Source organism: Embiotoca jacksoni, unplaced genomic scaffold, assembly GCF_022577435.1.
Source record: "Embiotoca jacksoni isolate LCO1_2020_lvr unplaced genomic scaffold, fEmbJac1.0.p SCAF_65, whole genome shotgun sequence".
Classification (NCBI taxonomy): Eukaryota; Metazoa; Chordata; class Actinopteri; family Embiotocidae; genus Embiotoca; species Embiotoca jacksoni.
The window spans coordinates 1,304,189-1,324,635 of record NW_027185420.1 but is presented as its reverse complement, the minus strand read 5'-3'; the positions used below and the strand labels follow the sequence as shown (position 1 = coordinate 1,324,635).

Sequence of the window (20,447 nt, the reverse complement as noted above, 5' to 3'; positions counted from 1 at the left end):
CCTTCTATGAGCCCTGATCTAAATCCTATTGAACATCTGTGGAAGGAGCTGAAACATGCAGTCTGGAGAAGACCTGAGACAGCTGGAGCGTGTGCTCACGAGGAGTGGGCCAAAATACCTGTTGACAGGTGCAGAAGTCTCCTTGAGAGTTACAGAAATTGCTAGATTGCAGTGATTGCCTCAAAAGGTTGTGCAACAAAATATTAAGTTAAGGGTACCATCATTTTTGTCCAGGCCAATTTCATTAGTTTTTTTTTTTTTTTTTAAATGATTCTGTTGAACCACAATTCAAAAGCAATGTCTGATGTTCATTAGTTAATTTTCAGTAATTTTTTTTTCATTACTTTTGTCAGTTTCAAGTTATTTCAGTGACCATTGTGGTTTTTCTTTTCTTTAACGGAAGGGTACCAACAATTTTGTCCACTTGTGTATAATCTTAAGGCATTTAACATCAGTGTGCAAAAATGACACATTTTCAAACAACGCAACACTAACTTCGCTTTCATATCTATGTCAAGTAAGTTTTAATTAATATCGAAGTGATTTTCATTTTTTTGAGTGGGGATCTGGATATTTTTCTGTTCTCTCATTAATTTCACTTTTCCCTTCTCTCCTTTTTTTTTTTCTTTTTCTTCACCCTCCTCCGTAGGTGACCAAGACGATCTTCGCCATCCTGCTGGCTTTCATCCTCACATGGACGCCATACAACGTCATGGTGCTGATCTCGACCTTCTGTCAGTCCTGCGTGCCCGATACAGTGTGGGCGATCGGCTACTGGCTCTGTTATGTCAACTCCACCATCAACCCGGCTTGTTATGCACTGTGCAATGCCACATTTAAAAAGACTTTCAAGAACCTGCTGCTGTGCCAATATAAGAATATTGGTACGAGATGAGAAGGAATGGAGGAGGAGACGGAGGGTGGGATGGAAAAAAGGGGGGAAGGGGCGAACCAATCCAACAACGGGGAACAGAGGAGAGAGAGAAGTATTATTCAAAGGTGAGTAAGAAAAAAGGCTGAAGGAGCCGGAGAAGATCAATGGATGGTAGAATTTGGTAAAAGGGTGCCTTCTGAAGAGACCAGACACCTGCAATGGATGAGCAACTGTTGTTTCTTCTATAAATGAATGCTAGTCCCTCCCTATTTGTACATAATAATCTCAGAGCAAAGTAAGAGTGTAAACTAGAGATTCTTGAAGATGCACATCTTCCTGTAAGGTGGAACAAAAAGACCAGAGTGAGTTCAAATGGCTTCATTAAGGAGAGTGAGGCATGGCTGAGGAAGGGGATCTTCCTGAAGAGCTGGGTGTTTGGTATGAATTTGTTGGTACACCCAAAAAGCTCATTCCTCTTGAAAAGTGACGAAATAAAAGCAATTTTTTTTTTTTGGTATGTCAGAGAGGAAAGCAAAGAACGTATAAAAATGAAGATAAATTATTTGTTCTTCTACAAAGGTATTCTTAAATGGCCTTGACAGATTTGTTGGTACTTCAGAACGATATTAAACATGATTTGGTTATAGTGATATTTCAAACCAAATCATTTGAAATTTAAGTGGAGAAAAGAGGTCTCTACTGTTTGGTGTCATCGTGTACACCACAGGAAACCTGTGACCACTGTTGCAAATATTATGACGACCGTTTAAGGCCCACGGGACTGAAGCAGAGGAAAGTTGACCCCAGATTGAGTAGCAGAATCTTGCGAGTGGTAAACAAAGAGCAAATTTTTTTTAAAAACTCCCAAAGAGAGACAAGCTTTTTGAGCATTAGTGGGGCTTCATTGAAGAAGACCCAGGAAGGAAAGAAATAAAACAACTGGAATGTATATTGCCTCAACGCTTCTGGGAAAATGTCCTTTGGACAGATGAGAACCAAGTTTGGGCTTTTTTTTAGTCCCATTAGCCATTCGTTCACAGACGACAAGAAAAATCAAGCTTTCCAAGAAAAGAACACCTACTGTGAAACATGGATGTCGCTCAGATATATTCTCAGGCTGCTTGATTACTATCAAGGCATTCTGCAACCACAGAGCTAAAGCATCCCAAGAATGGCAAAGAACAAAAGATTGGACTGGTCTGAAGTGGCCTGAGTCCCACTGAAGGAGCGGGGGTCCTTACAACCGAACTTTACAGCATTATACAGAGGAACCCAGCAATTCAACAATTTCCACGTAAGCTAGGAGAGAAAAACTCCTCTTTAAGGGAGAAAAACCTCCAACAGAGGGAAGAAAAACTCCCTTTAACAGGAAGAAACCTCTGACAGAACCAGGCTCAGAGGTGGGCGGAGCATCGCCTCGACTGGTTGGGTTGAGGGGAGAGCAGAGAGAGAAAAGACCAGCGTAGAGATACGAGAGAAGAACTGTTGGTGGAGCAGATTGGACCAAACTACCTATTGAATGGCTCAAAAACTTTGTATGCAGTGAAACAATGTGCAACAAAATATAAGGTCATATAATTTGCCATCGTCATTTTCGTAATTTTTATTATTTAAAAGAATCTGTTGAATCAAAAATCAAAGGCAAGTTCTGATTTTTATTTGATCACAGACTACTTTTATCAGTTTTATCAAAATTGTGAGTTTTTAATTTTTTTTCACTGGAAGGGTACCAACAAATTCATCCTTGACTGAATGCATGGATGGATGAATGAATAGTAGACTGTGTGGATGTATTCTGTGAAATTTCACAATTTATTAACATTAGTTTGAAAAGCATTGCGAAGGCGGACACGCTAATGTTGATCCTGAATCTTTCACATGGTCTCAACGATTTGGCTAAATTCTACTTTTGACCCAGATTTTATTTTTTTTACACAACCACATTTAAAATGACATTCAAGATCCTACTGCAGCGCAAGCATAGAAAAATATAGATAAAAGATGAAAGGCGAGGAGGATGACTGAGGGATGGATGGAAGGCGGGAGGGGGTACGCCAATGCAAGAATGACGGAGAGAGGGAATATTGTTGAAAGAAACGGACGGCAGAATGTCGTAAAAATGTGTTTTCTGCAGAGATGAGACCTTAACGGGATTTAAACCATCGTCTATTCTGAGTCTAAACCGGGGATTCCTTCCTTGACCCACCTCCATCTAAGACAGACTGCACCCCCCCATGTTGTATCAGATATAGCAGATTTGTGCCCAATAAGATTTTTTTTTTTTTTTTTTTTTTTTTTTTTTAATACAGGGGATATTCTCAGGAATAGCTGTTAATACGATGAACCACTGCCATGGTAATTATAACAGGCAATGCTGAAGCCGTAATTACAGCTGCAATCACAGCAGCAGCCAGTCAGTTAGAACACAGTCAGGAATATGTTAACAAGCCTTTACTTGTTACGCCGAGTCAGATACAGCAGGGTGGACGCGCAGCTGACTGATAAAACATCCGAGACGGATTGATTGATAGAAGAAATGAAATTATGTGAGAGGGGGGGATCCAAACTGACTTTGAAGGGACTGACAAACAGACTAGCAGCAGTACAAAGGAAAATATAAGGACTTTTACTTCATGTTATGAGTCTTCAGCCAACAGTGGCTAAATGCAAATAAGCTCTCATACAAAACATGAACACCTGAGTAGCTGTCGTGGTGGTTTAATTTTCCAAATTAAAGCATTTTGGTAATTTCAGTTTATAAGATGGCAAACAATATTTAAGCTTTGTCAACCGTCATTATCTTTGCTTTATGTTCTGTTGATTTGAAGAGTTCTTTGCATTGTAAATTAAAGGAAGATGTAGATAGTAGGAGCTGTATCTTCGAACAAGCTAGTATATATATTTTTGTGTGTGTTTTTTTTTTAATATATATCAAGATGAGTCTAACCGTCCTAAGAGATTTAAATTACACCTCCCATTACCAGAGTTTTGATTTTCCAGTAGTGGACCTACAAATGTAAGATCAGCTTTCAGGATTAAGATATGAAGATTGAAATAATGTGATTTACTGTAGTAAATGTTTAAAGAACATGTTAAAAATCCAATATCAATTCTCCACACTGTTCCAGGAGCCCATGTGATGTTTGAGGCAGAGAAAAATGGTTTAAAGATGTGGGGGGGTTAAAAATATTCTGAGACTGCTCCTGTTGCATGTGAATGATTGAAAGTAGCACCGTTAACATTCATGAAGCAGGTCGTAGCTTTAACCTTCGTGAGTGAGGTTGCCATGGACACGAGCAGAGGCCGCACATTGAATTTTGTGTCAAACTCTGCAAAATCATTAAGAGAGCCTCAAAATGCTGCAGAAAGTCAACGTCAATGAAGCGGTGAGATGTTTCCGTTTCAAGAGGGGCAGAACGTTGGCTGCATTAGCGTTTTTTATACTCCGCAAATGTATCCATAGAGAATCATGGTGCAGACGTTCCTTCCTACTGGGCGTAGACCTCCGGTTCATTTTAACCAATCAGCTCGTGCCGAAACCGCTGAAAATTGTTTTAATGAACGCCAGCAGCGTAACAAGATGCTGAGCATTCGCCGATTACATTTTTTTTTTTTTTTTTCAGTCAGCGAGAGTTCAAAAAGCTACTAATCACTGTCGCCAGACGTCCAATCCCAGTGAAGGAAGGGCAGGACAAACGCAGTTAGCCATCGATGCCGGTCTCTTATTGCCCTTGCAGCCAGCCTAACAAAGTGTCTTGGTTGTGATGTTCTGAGGCCTCTGAGGGAAAATATTTTCCTGCAAACCATCTGAACTGTGGCGTTATGGCAACAGTTTCCAAAAAAGCACAAGTTTCTCATCCGCAAAAACATAATCGTCGTTCCCTGATACTCGTCGGATTGTTCCGTTCATGCACAACAGGAAACGTGCGTATTTATGTTTTAGTTCATTCCGATATTATAAAATAGCCATTTTTACTCTGTAATGCTCAGAAAATGTTCAAATCTTTTTTTTTTTATTTGTCACAGGACCTGTATTGGCTTCGAAGCCAAAACTGTTGCAGAACCTATCAAAGAGAAGGAGCATTTGCTTTATGTTGTAATTTTATTTCTATTGAGACGAAACGGATCGTTGCATTAAAGTTCAAATCACTTCATAATTATGGTTTAGAGAGTTATACCCGAGGAATATGTCATTCAGCATCAAAAACACAGAAGACTCAGATAATTCTGACCATCTGAGATTTAGTCTTTCATATTTGATATTCCAAGTTTCATGTTAATGTACCTGGTGGACAGAAATATTGAAAGACTAATGCACGACATGTCCACATGGAATTAAAAAACATATATTTAGTTGCAAAAAGTGTTTATTGTACATTTTCACCTCAAGTACTTTTCAGTTTTTGTAATATTTCCACAACATAAAAGTGAAAATACAGAAGATAAAAGAAAACTGAGCTGCAGCTCAGTTGTATCGTGCACACGTAGCCCACGGTTACCACGTTGTTTATTTGGGGGATTAAAACTCGGAGCAGATAAAGTGTGTTCTTTCAGGGGCTTGTTTGATTTGCAGGATAAAACTACAGGTGATATTTCAGGAAAGCTAAATGTGTTTTTTGAAGCGGTCGGAAGGAGTGATGTAACGCGACTCCTCTCTGATGCCAGGATGGATGTTTTCTTTGTGTCTGGGTTCATTCACGTCCTCCAACATTTCGACTGGAAATCATCAGGTTTTTTTGTTTTGTTTTTTTTTTGTTTTTTTTTACCCTTTTGATTTATTCATGTAAGGTTCATGTGAGCTTATTTAGATCAAAACTGGGTCCAAAATATTGGTTCTGTTCTGACTTCTGCTGTTCTATATTATGGGGATATATTGAGCAGCATCAAATGTGCTTTTTTTTTTTTTTTGTAATGTAGCTAAAATCAGTTTCTTTTCAAATTAATTTCTGGCTGACTGGATAATCCAATCCACCATTCATCCATTCATCTTCTAGTTTCAATACAGATCTTCTTAGATTAACACTTAACTCTATGTACAGTTAAGCCCAAAACTATTCATATCCATGTCAAATTTTCATGTGTAGTGAATTTTCATTTGACCAGCAGGTTTCATCATCTGTAAATGAGTTAAACAAAACATTGGATACATTTTTGCCAGTGATGTTAATAATAAATTGTAAAACTATATCCGTGTTTTTTTTATACACTTTTTACTAAAATGTCCAAAACTTTCAGCGTTCTCATTAACTATTTGCAACTCATGGCTAAAACCAAGAAGTTACATTACAGACATGATATTCTTCATAAAATTAAAAAAACAAAACATGAAAATAGTTCATGTTTTCATTTATATCTCGAGCACAATGTCTTACCAATGTGTTTCATTTAGTTTTTCCAGCCAGAAGTAAAGTCAAATTCACTAGAAATGAAAATTTGACATGCGTATGAATGAATTTGGGCTTAACTGTACATTTCAGCTGTTTAACAGATTTTAAATTGAAGGACCGAGATAATATTTGCATGTTTATAATACTGTTTTATAAGCCCAAAATCATTCAAACACATGTTAAATTTCCATGTCCTTTCATGTTTTGTTTTATAAAGTTTTATGAAAAATATCATGTCCATAATTTAAAGAGGGGTCCTCACTCAGCTTTTGGGGTTTTAGCCATGACTTGCAAATGGTAACTAGTGCATGAGCTGCTCTCAGTTTATAGTCGATGAGAACGCTGAAAATGTTTGGACATTTTAGTAAAAAGTGTATAAAAAAAATGATTACCATCTCTGGCTTAATGTCTTCCAATGTTTTGTTTATGTTATTTACAGATGATGAAACCTGCTAGTTAAATTTGAATTCACTAGATATGAAAATTTTACAAGGGTATGAATGATTTTGGGCTTAACTGTACATTTCTCTACAAATCACAGCTGTTTAACAGATTTTTAAATTTAAGGACCGAGATAATATTTGCATGTTTATGATGCACTGAGATAGAAAAGGAACAAAACAAGAAGAAGAAGTAGGAGAATCGGAGAGAGCGTGTGCAAAAAAAAGAGCTGTTGAGGAGAAAACAACTGGATGGGAGGAAAATGACAGAGAGACGAGGAACGGGGAAGAGGAAATTAGGGAAATCCGTGATGAGCTTGTGGAGGAAAAGTAGGGCGCAATGGAAGGAAAGTAGAAGAAACACAGGCATACTTCATTCATTCATATCCCCAATGCTCACGCTGTAAATCTAGTCAGAACAACATTTACACAGGCTTAAAAACAACATAATTCTCTGTCAAGGTCATTTGCATAAATAATGTATCCACTTCTTCAGGTGCAGCATCACTGCTGCCTCTGATATTGTTTTGGTGGATAAAAATGAAAGCTGCTAGTTTTATGCTCACTTTTATTCATTTTGTGCACAGTTGAGGGTTTTTTTTTATTTTTAATGACAGACATCTTTCACACGCAAGGATTTGTATTTTAAGGCCCATTACGAACACAGTTATTCCATCTGAGAAGTGAAACGTCGACCCAGTCAGCCTAAAGTACCAGAAATCCTCCGTGGCTCAGCAGCACTCAGGTCGGGTTTCTGTCTGGTTTATAATGTGACTGTCTCGGCTTAGCGTGGCTCAGGACCTTGTCAGGATCTTGTCAAGCAACTATTGCTCACGGCAAAGAGAGAGAGAAAAAAAAAAAAAACGATGCCGAAGGGAAATTCATGACGAGACTAAGAAGGAGTGACTGAAACACGGGACTCGGGCTGCTTTCTTCTTATAACAAACCTCACGGAGTCCACAATGAGTCGGGACTTATATGCTGCACTAAGCAGTGGAAGTAGGATTCAGTCTAGCTGATTGGTCATCCTTCTTTTCAATCACCCAAACGAAAACATCTTGAAAACGATTTTTTTTTTTATTGACACTTCAGTTGATCAACTTCGTTCACTTCCAAAAAAATGTTTTCAATTAAGTCAGACTTGGCAATTTGACTCAGACTCATTGACATCTCGGCCTCGGTGGCACTTATTAAATTTTTTTAGACCTTTTTCTTATGGCAGAATAGAAGGCTGTCAGTCAGCTGCCTGTTCCCATAGAGGTGCAGAAACTCTTTAATCTCACTTCACTGTTTTTCTGGCATTTACAAGGACAAGCACTCCTTTTTTCTTTTTTTTTTAGGTCTTCCACACGACCATCTAATTTTTTTTCTTGTTGTGAGTTTTATTTAAGCAAATAGTAATAAATTGAAGTTATCATTAGCGGGTCCCAAATTATAAACTGTCATCCTCACAGAGCAGTGGAAATTGAAGTTAGAACCATAGACTGAATATAAAAGTGTTCGTAGCCCCCAGCTAAAATGAGCCAGATGCAGAAGTGCCTTAAGCTGCAATACCACCGATGCCACTAGAGGTACAGCTCCATAGACTATTTTAGTAAATATAATTTTTTTCAAAAAGTCAAATTAAAGTTATTGTTAGCCTGTCCCAAATTATAAGGAGTCTCATCCTGGCACAGTGGTAAGTTACTGTACTTACTGTACAATGTTGTAAAGTTCTGTTGAAAGGACTTTACTGTGTTAGATGTTGTGATTTGGCGCCATATAAATAAAAGTTAATTGAATATAACCACACTATAACTTTTGCAGCGCAAACTATTTTGACCTTGTTGGATTCTTCCAGCAGAGATACAGCCCTCCGGCCTTTATTGAATCAATAAAGTTCCAGGTGACACATTTTTTAAAGTTCACATCAATTCAGTTCAATTTTATTTATATAACGTCAAATAACATGAAGTCATCTCAGGGTACTTTGCATTATAAATTGGACAATCTTCCAAACAGTGGGGAGGAAAAAAAACTCCCTTTTAACAGGAAGATATCTCCCAACAGAACCAGACTCTGATGTGGGTGGCCATCTGCTTCAAAGGTTGGAAATGAGGGGGAGAGCAGAGAGAGAAAAGAGCAGCAAAGAGAAGAAAAAAAAACAAGCAATAAACCACTGGGCAGGTTGGAAGGGCAGTTGTTGTAGATCACAAACCTGAAGCTCTGGAAGCAGAGATTCCTGCAAAAAAGGTACATGGAGAGGAAAAAAGTCCAAACTGGGTTAGAGGAGACACAAAGTTACTCGCATGACGTAATCATGGCATCCTGATGCATGGAGGGTGTAAAAGAGTAGTGGAGGAGAGGTGCTCAGTATGTCGGCCTGCAATCTGTCGGGATAGATATGAGGTATTTGAGATATGATGGGAGTTTGGATATTAAGGATTTTAAATTATATTCTTTATTTTACAGGGACCATTTAAGAGAAGCAAATATGGGAGAAATATGATCTTGCTTGTGAAATCCCATCATATTCTGGATCACCTGGCAATAAGGATTTACAACAGTCCAGCATTGAAGTAACAACTGCATGAAGTAGATTTTAGTTTTGCAATGAAACACGATGTTGAAAGAAGGTAGTCCTTGATACTTGCTTTACGTGCGAGTTAAATGATATATTCTGGTCAAAAAATGACTCCAAGGTTCCTGACAGTAATCACAATAATATAATACTAATAAACTTTATTTGTATAGCACCTTTCATACAAGAAATGCAGCTCAAAGCGCTTTACAGCGAGATAGTTGCATGCGTTTGCTTCACACAAAAGGAACATTTAAAAATATAGAAAAGAAATAAAATGAATTATTAAATGCAAATAGTTATCAAATAAAGCAAAATCAGTAGTATCGAGGCGAAGGTAGTGCCATACAGAGTAACTACATGGATAGATAGTGAGTTTTTATATGTTTAGGGCCAAATACCATAATATCAGTTTTGTCTGACTTTAGAACAAGTACATTACAGCTCATTGAGGCCTTCATGTCTTTAGGACATGCTTGAATGAGTTATCTAATCTGGCTTCATCTGGCTGAGTGCCATCTGCCTACTCTATAATAGTAAAAATGTATGCAGTGTTTCTGCCCATTGCCCAAAGAGAAGCATGCATAATGGGAAAAGTAAAGTTCCTGGTACAGAACCCTGTGGAACTCCACGACTAACCTTTATTCTGAGTGGAAGAGTCATCGTTGACATGAACTAATTGGATAAATATGATTTAAAGAGACAAATTTCTTTTAACCCCAAACTCTGTAATTAAATGTTGTGGTCATTAAAGAGATGATTGTCTGAGGCAACGAGGTTGGATATTTGGCTTTTTAGGGACAGGCTTAATGTTTGCAACCTTAAAAGTATGTGGAAGGTATCCTTTTAATAAAGGTAGACTGATCAGAACTGATATGGAACATTGATTTAAGGATAAAATGTCATTTAGCAGTTACGTTAGGTCTAAAAGACATGTTGATAGTTTAGATGAAGCAAAATCTGATTTGGCTCAGGAAGCTTTTAACAAGAAAGAGGAGTGTGAATATGAACCAGGACCTAGACATTACCAAAGCCACTGTACTTGGTGATACATTCATTCATTCATTTTTCCCTAAAAATCAAATCTCTGTAAAAGAACAGGAAGAAGATTTTTCAGCGGGCTGTTGTTCCTCTGGTCTTTATTTTGGAGCCCGTTTGGTTTCCATCTTGATCTTAAAACCAGCACAAACTTCTCAGACTTGTCTTGGATTGTTGAATGGCCTTTATAGTTTCTAAAAGGTAGAAGAGGTTGTCGACCACATAACAGGTTTTCCCATCCCTGAAAATGAAATAGGTTTTATTTGCGAACTACTAAATGGAGAGTTTCCATTCTTTTAAGTAGAGACTGCATTGTAACTGAATATTACGCATAAGATTTCACTAAGAATAATAATATAAATGGTAAATGGAGTAGTACCAGTAGTGGCCCTTGGTTCTGGATTTTTCTGTTCCCAACAGAAAATGTTATGTAACTGACAGCAGGAGCCCTTACATTTTTGTATTCTCAGTGAGGCATTTTTCTGGTAAAGTCAAAGGTACATAGAAACTATAGCAGAGAACTTCACCACAACTCCCAAGAGGCATTTAAGCCAGAAAACCGTTACAGAGCTAAAAGAAATGAATGTGCACAGAAGATTAATTTTAGATGAATTCAATAACGGAGAGTTCAGTTTGTTTAAAATTCAACAACAAGGAGTTTTGGATTTGAATCAGGCATTGCACTAGTACCACATCTACTGTATCTGCAAAGTGATTCATACAAAAGTATGCATCAGTGTGGGGATAATAAAAACTCCTCCCCACTTTGCAATAGACATATTAAAACCTGTATATTTTTGTATTTAATACAGTGCAGTGTCAGACCAGAATAAGAAGAGAAGCAAGTTTACCTACTTTAGCACAATTAGGAACCAAAGAACAGAAAAAATATTATATAAGAATTTTTTTTTCAGATATTATTTCAAACATATTTTAGGATAGTAGGAAGAGATCCCAATTAATCAAAAAACTATAATTATTTTTTTTTTGTTTTCTCTAGTATGTATCTGTCAATTTGCAGTTTCAGTCCAAAATTATGAAAGTTTTAGTTTTCTTTGATCTCCCACATTTTGTTGCTCTCAGCAGTTTAAAACATTATATATCATACATAGTCTAATATTAATATACAATATTATGAAATGTAAATATTTCCATTGATAAATTGCATTTGTTTTTCTTGGTGAGAGAGAGTGAAGACTGCAGGAACATTTCAACATTTTAATGGAAATTTATTCCGTTCTCTCCCCTGCAGTTCTCTTCATCATGTTTTTATTTTTATGCTCTCTCACACCTGATCTCATTTCATTTTCACTTTGTGTTTATCTCGCTTTGTTTGCTGTGTTTCAAACATTTAGCTTCTAAATGTTTGATTTTTCAAATGGTGGCACCAAATTATGGAGCATCGCAGGGAAAAAAAAATGTAAGAGGTTACACTGAATTATATAAAATTTGAATTATGTAGCAGATTAAGATTAATGTTCCCTAAAATTATTCTTAAAATAGTCATGCTTCGCGCTTTCTAGGCGTGACAGTTACACGTTTTCCTGCAGTGCATGAAAATGAATGCGTTTTAGCCGTGTGATTTACAGGAAAATGAAACTTCAAGCTAAAACACGTGCCAGGGGTTACTAAATATGGAAAAAGAACATAGTTGGGGTTAGAAAAAAAAACCAAAAAAACTCAAGAACAATGATGACACCTCATCTCTGCCTCCCACATGTCAATCACTGCTATATAAATGGTATATTTTCTTGTTGTGGCACTGAGCATATTTTTTTATTGCATTCTCATTGTTGTTCACCCACTTTACAGTTGGATGGTAACAGATCTGTCTTTTTTTCTGCTTCCATAAAGGCCTGCTAACATTTAACACTCTTGAACTTCTATGCCACATACATGCTCTACCTCCAAAATGTTTTCCCATTCTTACTTCACTCATGCATATTCAATTTCCAATTTTATTACGACTTTTTAGATTTGTATTCACTCTCACGGCAGATTTCAACATGAAAAACTTCGAAATGTTTTCACAAAAAGAATCAAACTTGTATTGAGATTAAAACCACTACAACTCAGCCTCAAAGTGTAAAATGAAAATAGAGAAGTTCTGAAAGGGAAATAGTGTGTGTGGGAAGAGAAGACAGAAAACAAGAGAGTCAAAGAGACTTTAATATTCAGGAACTGTGCAAGGACAAATCCCCAACTGACTGCATGCAGTGATTGGTAGAAAGGATCCGTGGTTGGTTAGCTGACATACTTAATTGACAAGATGGGAAGAGTAAATGGGAGACAGCAGCGTTAAAGGAAATTGGACTGACTGCCCGACTGCTTTACAGACTGAAAGAACGAAAGCTTCGGTAGACATGATGTTGATGAAAAAAGTTTATCCATCTCATTACCCTAAAATAACTTCTGCAACAAAGATGAATGCCTCATATCTACCAGAGTTGACATAATTAAATTCTCGTGTCATCGTCAATCATAGTTCAGGACATTTCAGAAGCAAATGAAACAACAAAATGTTTCTCATTGCCTTTACAAAGAAACCCGGAATAATTGTTTTTACTCAGAGGCACCAATTAGTTGGATGAAATTGTTTCACTAGTGTTTTATAAAATTATTTCAAGTCATCTTTCAACAAATATTCAAATGGCTGTTTGATGGAGGGAAACATTCATCATCAGGGTTAGAAGAAGACTGATTGGGGACATTTTCATGGTCATGCACCAAAAGAAAAACTAAATTTATCCAAGTGGGTTTAAGACACAGACGAGCTTGTTAAATGAACCTCCTGTAAAGGACATCCCCTCTTATCCCAACTCTTATCTGCTGTCCACTCTGTTGTGTCTGTCTGTAATTCAGATAATCAGCCCCTCCAGGAAATGAAGCGATCGCAATAATTAACACAAGTTCAAGCAAACTCCACAATATTTGCGGGAGCTTGCAATTTTTTTTTAAATTGTCGCAATTTTTTTCACAAAAAATGTCGTCAGCAGAATCTGTGCTGAACGTATTAACAACATAAAGTAAATCTTTACAAACAAAAATCACCTTATTAACACAAATAACTCCTCATTACAATCAGAAAGGCCCTTCACAATAAAATGATCTAATTAAATGCTTATTATCAAAGGAAGTGATTTCATATTACTCTATGCTAAAATAATTTTAAAACACGTCAAGTTGTAAGAGACTGCATTTTGTTTGTTTCATCCAGCAGGTCTATGTGTTGAATGAACATGAATTAAACAGCATCTAAAGCTCTTATTTTGACAGCTGATGTAGTTGTTGTTTTGATAATTCTGGAAAGATACACAACTTTTGGGATTATTTTGTAACTTTTTACCCCATGGTCTTATAAATTCAATAAAAAAAAATTTTTTTTTTTTTTTTTTTTTTAAACGCGTAAAACTAATAGTACTGCTTTAGGAAAATCGCATTTCACTTTCTTAACTTTTAGCAATTTTTTATAATTCCCACAATTATACGCTAAAAACTCATCGCAATTTTTGAGAAAAACCGCCGCAAAATCAAGCAATTTTGATCACCGCAATCACAAAAATAACTTGATCCTGGAGGGACTGGATGAAGCTGAACATCTTAAACATCCAACTCTTCACTGATTGGTTTCCCATCGCACACCTCCCACCAGGAGTTCTTCTTCATGGGCAGAGCCTCCTTACTTTTTTGAGCATTCATGAATTCCTTCGATCGCACCAAAACCTGAAGATATGACAAGACTTTACGAGATGAATCAGTATTATTTAACTTTTATACTGAATTTGAAACATGAATTTGATGCCAAGATATTAAAAAAAATAGTATTCGTCAAAAATGTATTGTCTTGTTGGGTTAGTTATGTTGAAACACTTTGAAATCACAGCAACAACAATAACAACAACTCGTAATGACTGAAGGAGTTGTTGAATTTAACCCTCCGTTTATCACACTTGTACCAATCCCGGGAGAGGCCATAGAAGAAAACAAAAATTTAAATATGCACTCGAGATAATAAATCGTGGCCACTAGATACAAAATGGTTCCCACGAGCTATTAAGTCGTTCCCACGAGATACTAAATCATTCCCGTAAGATACTAAATCGTTCCCACAAGGCTCTGGGGGCTACATGAACAACAAGGCTAACAGCAACTCACTTAACTAAGGACAGCTGTAAAACAAGGGACGCAAAGGATTATCGTTAGTAAAATGCAATAACTGTGATATTTAGAGCTGGTGGATTATATCGTTGGTAATATGCTAACTTTGAGGATGCTATCAACTTTATAGTTGGTCAACTGACAGTTGAAGCAGGTTCAGTGAACTTCATACTGACAGGAGAAACACTGTTGTGCTGTTTCTCTCTATATAAACATATCTAGTGGGAACTATTTAGTATCTAGTGGGAACTATTTAGTGTCTAGTGGGAAATATTTAGTGTCTAGTTGGAAGAATTTAGTATCTAGTGGAAACGACTTAGTATCTAGTGGGAACTATTTAGTATCTAGTAAGAACGACTTAGTATCTAGTGGGAACAATTTAGTATCTCGGGGGACCAATTTAGTATCTCGTGCAAATAATTTAGTATCGAAGGGAAATGACTTAGTATCTAGTGGGAACAATTTAGTATCTAGTGGGAATTATTTAGTATCTAGTGGGAGCAAGTTAGTATCTAGTGGAACTATTTAGTATGTGTTGGGAACAATTTAGTATCTAGTGGGAATGGCTTAGTATCTTGTGGGAACTATTTAGTATCTATTGGAAACAATTTAATATCTAGTGGGAACAATTTAGTATCTAGTGGGAACGACTTAGTATCTAGTGGAAACAATTTAGTATCTCGTGCACGATTTCATTCTTTTTTTTCTCTCTTTATGGTCACTCCCAGGTTCCGTACACTTCTTTGTGTATCTTTGCCTTGGCTTTGTCTAAATACCAGTTTATCTAGGCATAATGATTAAGCAGCTATCAAAGCATATCAGCTACGTGGACACCAGGAAGAGAACATTTCAGTGAGGGAGGTAGCCATTGAGAAATATGTTTCCTAACATGATAGTAGCCATTCATAGAATCCATTAAAGATTATCTGCAATTTCAAGTAAACTCAAAATAATTACTGTTAAAAAAATGATTGGGTCAATCTTAACTTTTCAAAGTAAGAGAGTGTGGATTGGAGAATGCTTGCTGGAGGAAGGATGTGATGAGCTTGCCAAAGGGCACCCAGAGATGCTCGCTGCTGTAGGTGTAACTTCAGGGAACAATGAGTGTCAGTCAAATAAACAAGCTCCAGTATCTCATTCATCCATGGGTTAAAAAAAAACCCAGCAGGAAATACAGGAAAGGTGACTGTCCTTTGCTCTGAAATTGCCTTAGCCCCACACGGCATTGCATTAGCAGTGACGTATCAAAAACCACTCCTCCAACACGGTGTGGGTCTTTTTGAAACAACCACAGTAGGGGGGGGGGAATAAATGAACTGTGTGTACATACTACTCTGACAACTTTTAAAATGATTGACAATCTTATTCAGCTGATGAGGAAATGCTTTGTCTGAAAAAGGTTTCCACTATTTTACTCACTGGCCGATAAATACCAAACGTGTGTCTCTGAAGATCAAGATGGTGCTGGAGGATCATTAAATCAATGCTCTTGTTTAAGTACATCTTTTATATATAATGTATGATTTGATTTCGTAGTTCACAGTAAAGTACTATCTAGACATGTTTAACGATCTGTAAGTAATAGTCAATGTAATATATAATAAAATAAAAGGTAGTAACTAGCCACTGGATTCAAATACACCATTGTAAGTTCAAATGACAATTTGAAGTGCATTGCTGTAAATACACGCCACAATACTTATGAGTATTTGAGCCTAATTACATCACATACTGAATCATTCCAAAGAGAGGAGACACGGTTTTTGTGTTCTTTCAAAATATATGAAATATATTTACCTCCCGATGTACAGAGCATGTACTTTATAGTGATCTAAAGGCATTGTGAATTGTAGTCATATTTTTGTCAGAGTATTGCTATTAAAAGTTAACTCAGTGGCATCAGTAACAGAAATCTTCACCATGTTAAAGAGCAACTGATACATTCATTTTTCTTATGTCAAGAATACATCCCTGCATTAGGATGACTTATGTTGTATTCGAAGTTAGAGATGTGCTGTAAATGCCAAATTAAGGGAAGCAACCTGATGTAATGTCTTAGTTATGTTTTCTTTATGTTAGTAACTTTTTGTATCTGTACATGCTTTAATTTTATTTTTGCTACTGCATAACAGAATGTTTCTTTAAAGGGTAAATCAACACTACAATTTAGATTTTTGGTATTGGAGCTGTATTCTGGAAGTGGGGTGAAACTGAACATTTCTAGCCTTAATCTGACAACAATGACACTTTAGTTATTATAGTAAGAAAAAAAAAGGAGAATATCTCCTTTTTCTGTACTTAATGACACAGGATCTGCCTTGGTTTCCACTCTTTTCAACTTTCGGGGTGAGTTCCTGAACCTAAAATTGGACAGTGCATCTCAAATACATTTCCTGTTAACGTTGGTGTTTTCATGTAACCATGAGTCATGTTGTGTTTTCAGTAGTGAGCTATTTTTTTCCACCAAGTAGTCACAAAGTGCGATCAATCGCAGCAGAGCTACAGTTTATTTTTCTCTCAAATAGAAAATAAAACAAAACAGGAAAATGATTGTGGCCCATTCAGCAGTCGATTCTTCCCAGATAATTCAATGTCTTTCTCTGCCTTGAAATTTGGAAATTGAGCAACAGACAATTTACAGTTTGGAGAAGAGCTACCATTGGGCTGGAGATATTCAGGTGCTTTTCTCAAGTTCTCTCATTCTTTCAACCTACTATTGTGTGTGAGGCTTTTCTATTCATTTAATAAAACTCTTGTTTATCAGTTATCACATTTAAATATAAAAGAAGAGCTATATAAGTGCCACTTTTTCCCAAAACTGCCTGAGTCACCTTTTCAGTTTTTGAAACTTTCTGGTTTGTGAAACAGTGGACAACAAGGCAGAGCTCAGAACAAATACATTGTCTTAAAATAATGCAGTACTTCAGTAATGTTACAGTACCTTGAACCTGTACTTATGTACAATTTCTTTGCTAAAAGTATTTGTACAAGTAGTTAATTCTCACATAGTAGTAGTAAAAGCAGTTTGTCCTTTATTAATTATGGTTGATTTACTCTTTAAAATACTGAGTGCCATCAGTCAGGTCCTTCATTTACTTTGGTTTCAAGTGGTGACTTTTGATAAAACCCCTCTGGTTGTTATTTTATTTTATTAATTATTTTCTGTGTAATGGTTTATGGCTGTTTGTACTTTCTCTTACTACTTTTTTTCATGTAAAAGACTATTTGAGTGGGCACATCATTTTCAAAGCAACATAGAGTATCGCCTGGCACAATACACAGCTGGTATTCATTTTTAAATCAAATGTACTAAAGATATATCAGAAACAACTTGTGTTGATACAAAAACTGTAGTGCAAATAAACACTTGGTGTTAAAATATTGTAAAATGTGTGTTTTCTTGAATTAACTCCATAGATTTTAAATGGCACAGCCTGCACTATACTTTAAAATAAATACTATTACTTAGGGAAAATTTCAAGCATTAAAGATTCCCAACACAGACATACAAACTGTGGACAATGGGTAGATGTGACAACAGTTTTTTTTTCTCCAAAAAGTTTGTTATCTTGTTTAATACATCTTAATTAATTCAATAAAGCTTACTTCATTGTAGAATAGTGGCTTTTGTTGACCAGTTATTCCATTTTAAAATATGGTCTGATATAACATGCTCACAGGAAAACTCCAGTAGGATACGTGAAACAAAAAAACAAAAACACACCAGTGGTGAATGTGACCGTAAAGAACACGAGACAAATCATGACATAAATGTCAATGTCACCGTGTAGTATTTTATATTTTGAGCCCATTTGCGCAAACTTAACTTTTCAACTTACAAAAAGCAGTCCAAACAATACATTAAAATGAAACTAGAGTTGAATTTAACAATAAGATGCACAGACGCTTACTTTATTGAAAAGTGCGTTATTAGCATGGGAATTTGCAAGCTTCTGTTTTATACACAACGATGTCACAAGTTTCTACTGGAGTGACTGCAAACTAGATGTGTTGGCACAAAAACTTGTAGGACAACAAACAAGAAGGGGAATTCATTTATGAATTAAGGGGTAATTCAAACGCTGTGGTGAGGAAACAAAAACAGAAGATCAAAACCACAATTTAATCAATTAATTAAGGTCAGAGATTGGTGTTTTATACAATTTGTGTATTGATGTTAACATATTTTAATGGATTTAAAAAAAAAAATGTTTGCCTTTTATCTATTTAAGTTTAAGCACCAGTGCTGGAAACCAGGGATGGCCCCTCCCTCTAGCACTTAAATGCCAACGTCACACTGTAACCATGGCAACACACATAGAACTACACACATCATTTATTCCAGTGCAGATTCCAATGAAATGCAGCACAGAGATCAGAACAGGAGAGCTGACCTAGATTGGGAGGTGCAGGTTGTTAAGAGTCAGACTCGGAAAAATTAACTGAATGGACAAAAAAAGAATTAATTATTAGTTATTAGTTGTATTATATCATTCAGTAACATATTTTATAAAATACTATTTTAATAATTCATTTAAATTGCGCAGACTAACTTGTTTTGTTGCTATATTTACGGCAGCTGGTATGCCATGTTATTCTTTCTATGACATGACTGAAAAAAGATTGCAAGATCATGTAAAAACCAAACCTATGCATCTATGGAGAAAAGTGGAGAGGCAGTGGGTTGCCATGGAGAAGGTGTGTGATCATCATTATAATCATCATCATTATCAACATCACAGTCAGCTGCGAACAACTGCGCTTCATTAGAACATTGAATGATCACCAGGAATGTGAAATATGTTAACGAAAATGACATTGTACACCAACATAAAGATATGTGAGATATACGAGAGAGTTTGATGTGTGATCGTCCTCCTGATCCGCCCATTGCTTATGCAAACGCCAATGAAGTGACACCTACCCTTTTAGAGATGAGAAAGCAAGTTTTAGCCAGTAAACTCCAAAGCTGAATATTATTTATGAATCTAGATTTTGTCCATTTGTAACTCTCCAGGCTTTTAAGCTTTTAGGGACACTCACATTTACAAATAAAATGGCATTTCAATTGTAAATGATGTAACCAAATCGAATTCCTCTCAATAATCCACTTCTCTCAATTTAATGTATCCAGTGAATTCTGATGGCTTAAAATCGATGCTGGCGACATTATTTTGCCCTCATTTTTATACACATCAGGAAATATTTATAATGTAAAAAAAGTATCGTTCCTTGCCCAGAGCCCTGTGGAACTCCATGAATACGTTTTGTGTGCATCGAAGAAGAATTATCAACGACAAAGGTTGCTCTATTACTCTTTTCCACACTGAAGTAACCCAACGAGAAGACTGAAGTGACTTCTTGCACTCTGCCTGACCCTCGACTAAAAAAACAACTATATACCAATGTGTGTAGCCTATATTCATCAGCTGTTTAATAGGTGACGATTAGCATTGCAAACAAACCGAACCATGGTTCAGTTTAAAAATTTTGGTCCTTTGGTCGTCTGAAGCACCTTTCACACCGGCTACTTTGTTTTAGGTTTAGGTTTGTGGTTCCCTTTCCTACGGCCCCTATGTGGGCTGGACTGAGTGATCTCCCGTTTTTATTCATTTTGGCTTTATTAGCATTTTGTTCGTTTGTGGCAGAAATCTATGAGTTTGTCACCAATTTTTTTTTTTTTTTTACCAACATTTAAATAGGCAAGTAAGAAGGAAATAATTTTTTTTTTTTTTTTTTTTTTTTTTTTTTTTTATTCAAAGTGAGAAAATCTCACTGGCTTTGTGGTAAAGATAGGGGGAGTTAATGCATTTCAAAATTCTTCCAAGTGTCTATTATCCATAGGGGCTAAGGTTGTTCATTTTACCTGAAAAGTTTATAATCTGTCCCCAAGTTTGCAGATGTAATTTTTTTTTTACGTGAAAATTTCCAAAAATTATGAATTTTTGAATTAAGAATTTAAGTAAATTAGGACCTATACCAGGATACCA

General features: G+C 36.3%; 1 protein-coding gene across 2 annotated transcripts in view; it reads left to right on the top strand.

The window, feature by feature from the left end:
• LOC138213939 (muscarinic acetylcholine receptor M4-like) overlaps window positions 1-20,447 on the top strand; it is a 94,102-nt gene that overhangs the window by 55,243 nt on the left and 18,412 nt on the right. The window contains exon 7 of one of the 2 annotated variants that reach the window (XR_011179583.1): window positions 650-999. Coding sequence is in view for 1 of the 2 variants with exons in the window: in XM_069175268.1 (XP_069031369.1) it covers window positions 650-895 (246 nt within the window). In the remaining variant the exon portion in view is untranslated. Of the gene's footprint in view, window positions 1-649; window positions 17,841-20,447 lie in introns of those variants that run through there. The other variant, XM_069175268.1, reaches the window with a different exon arrangement.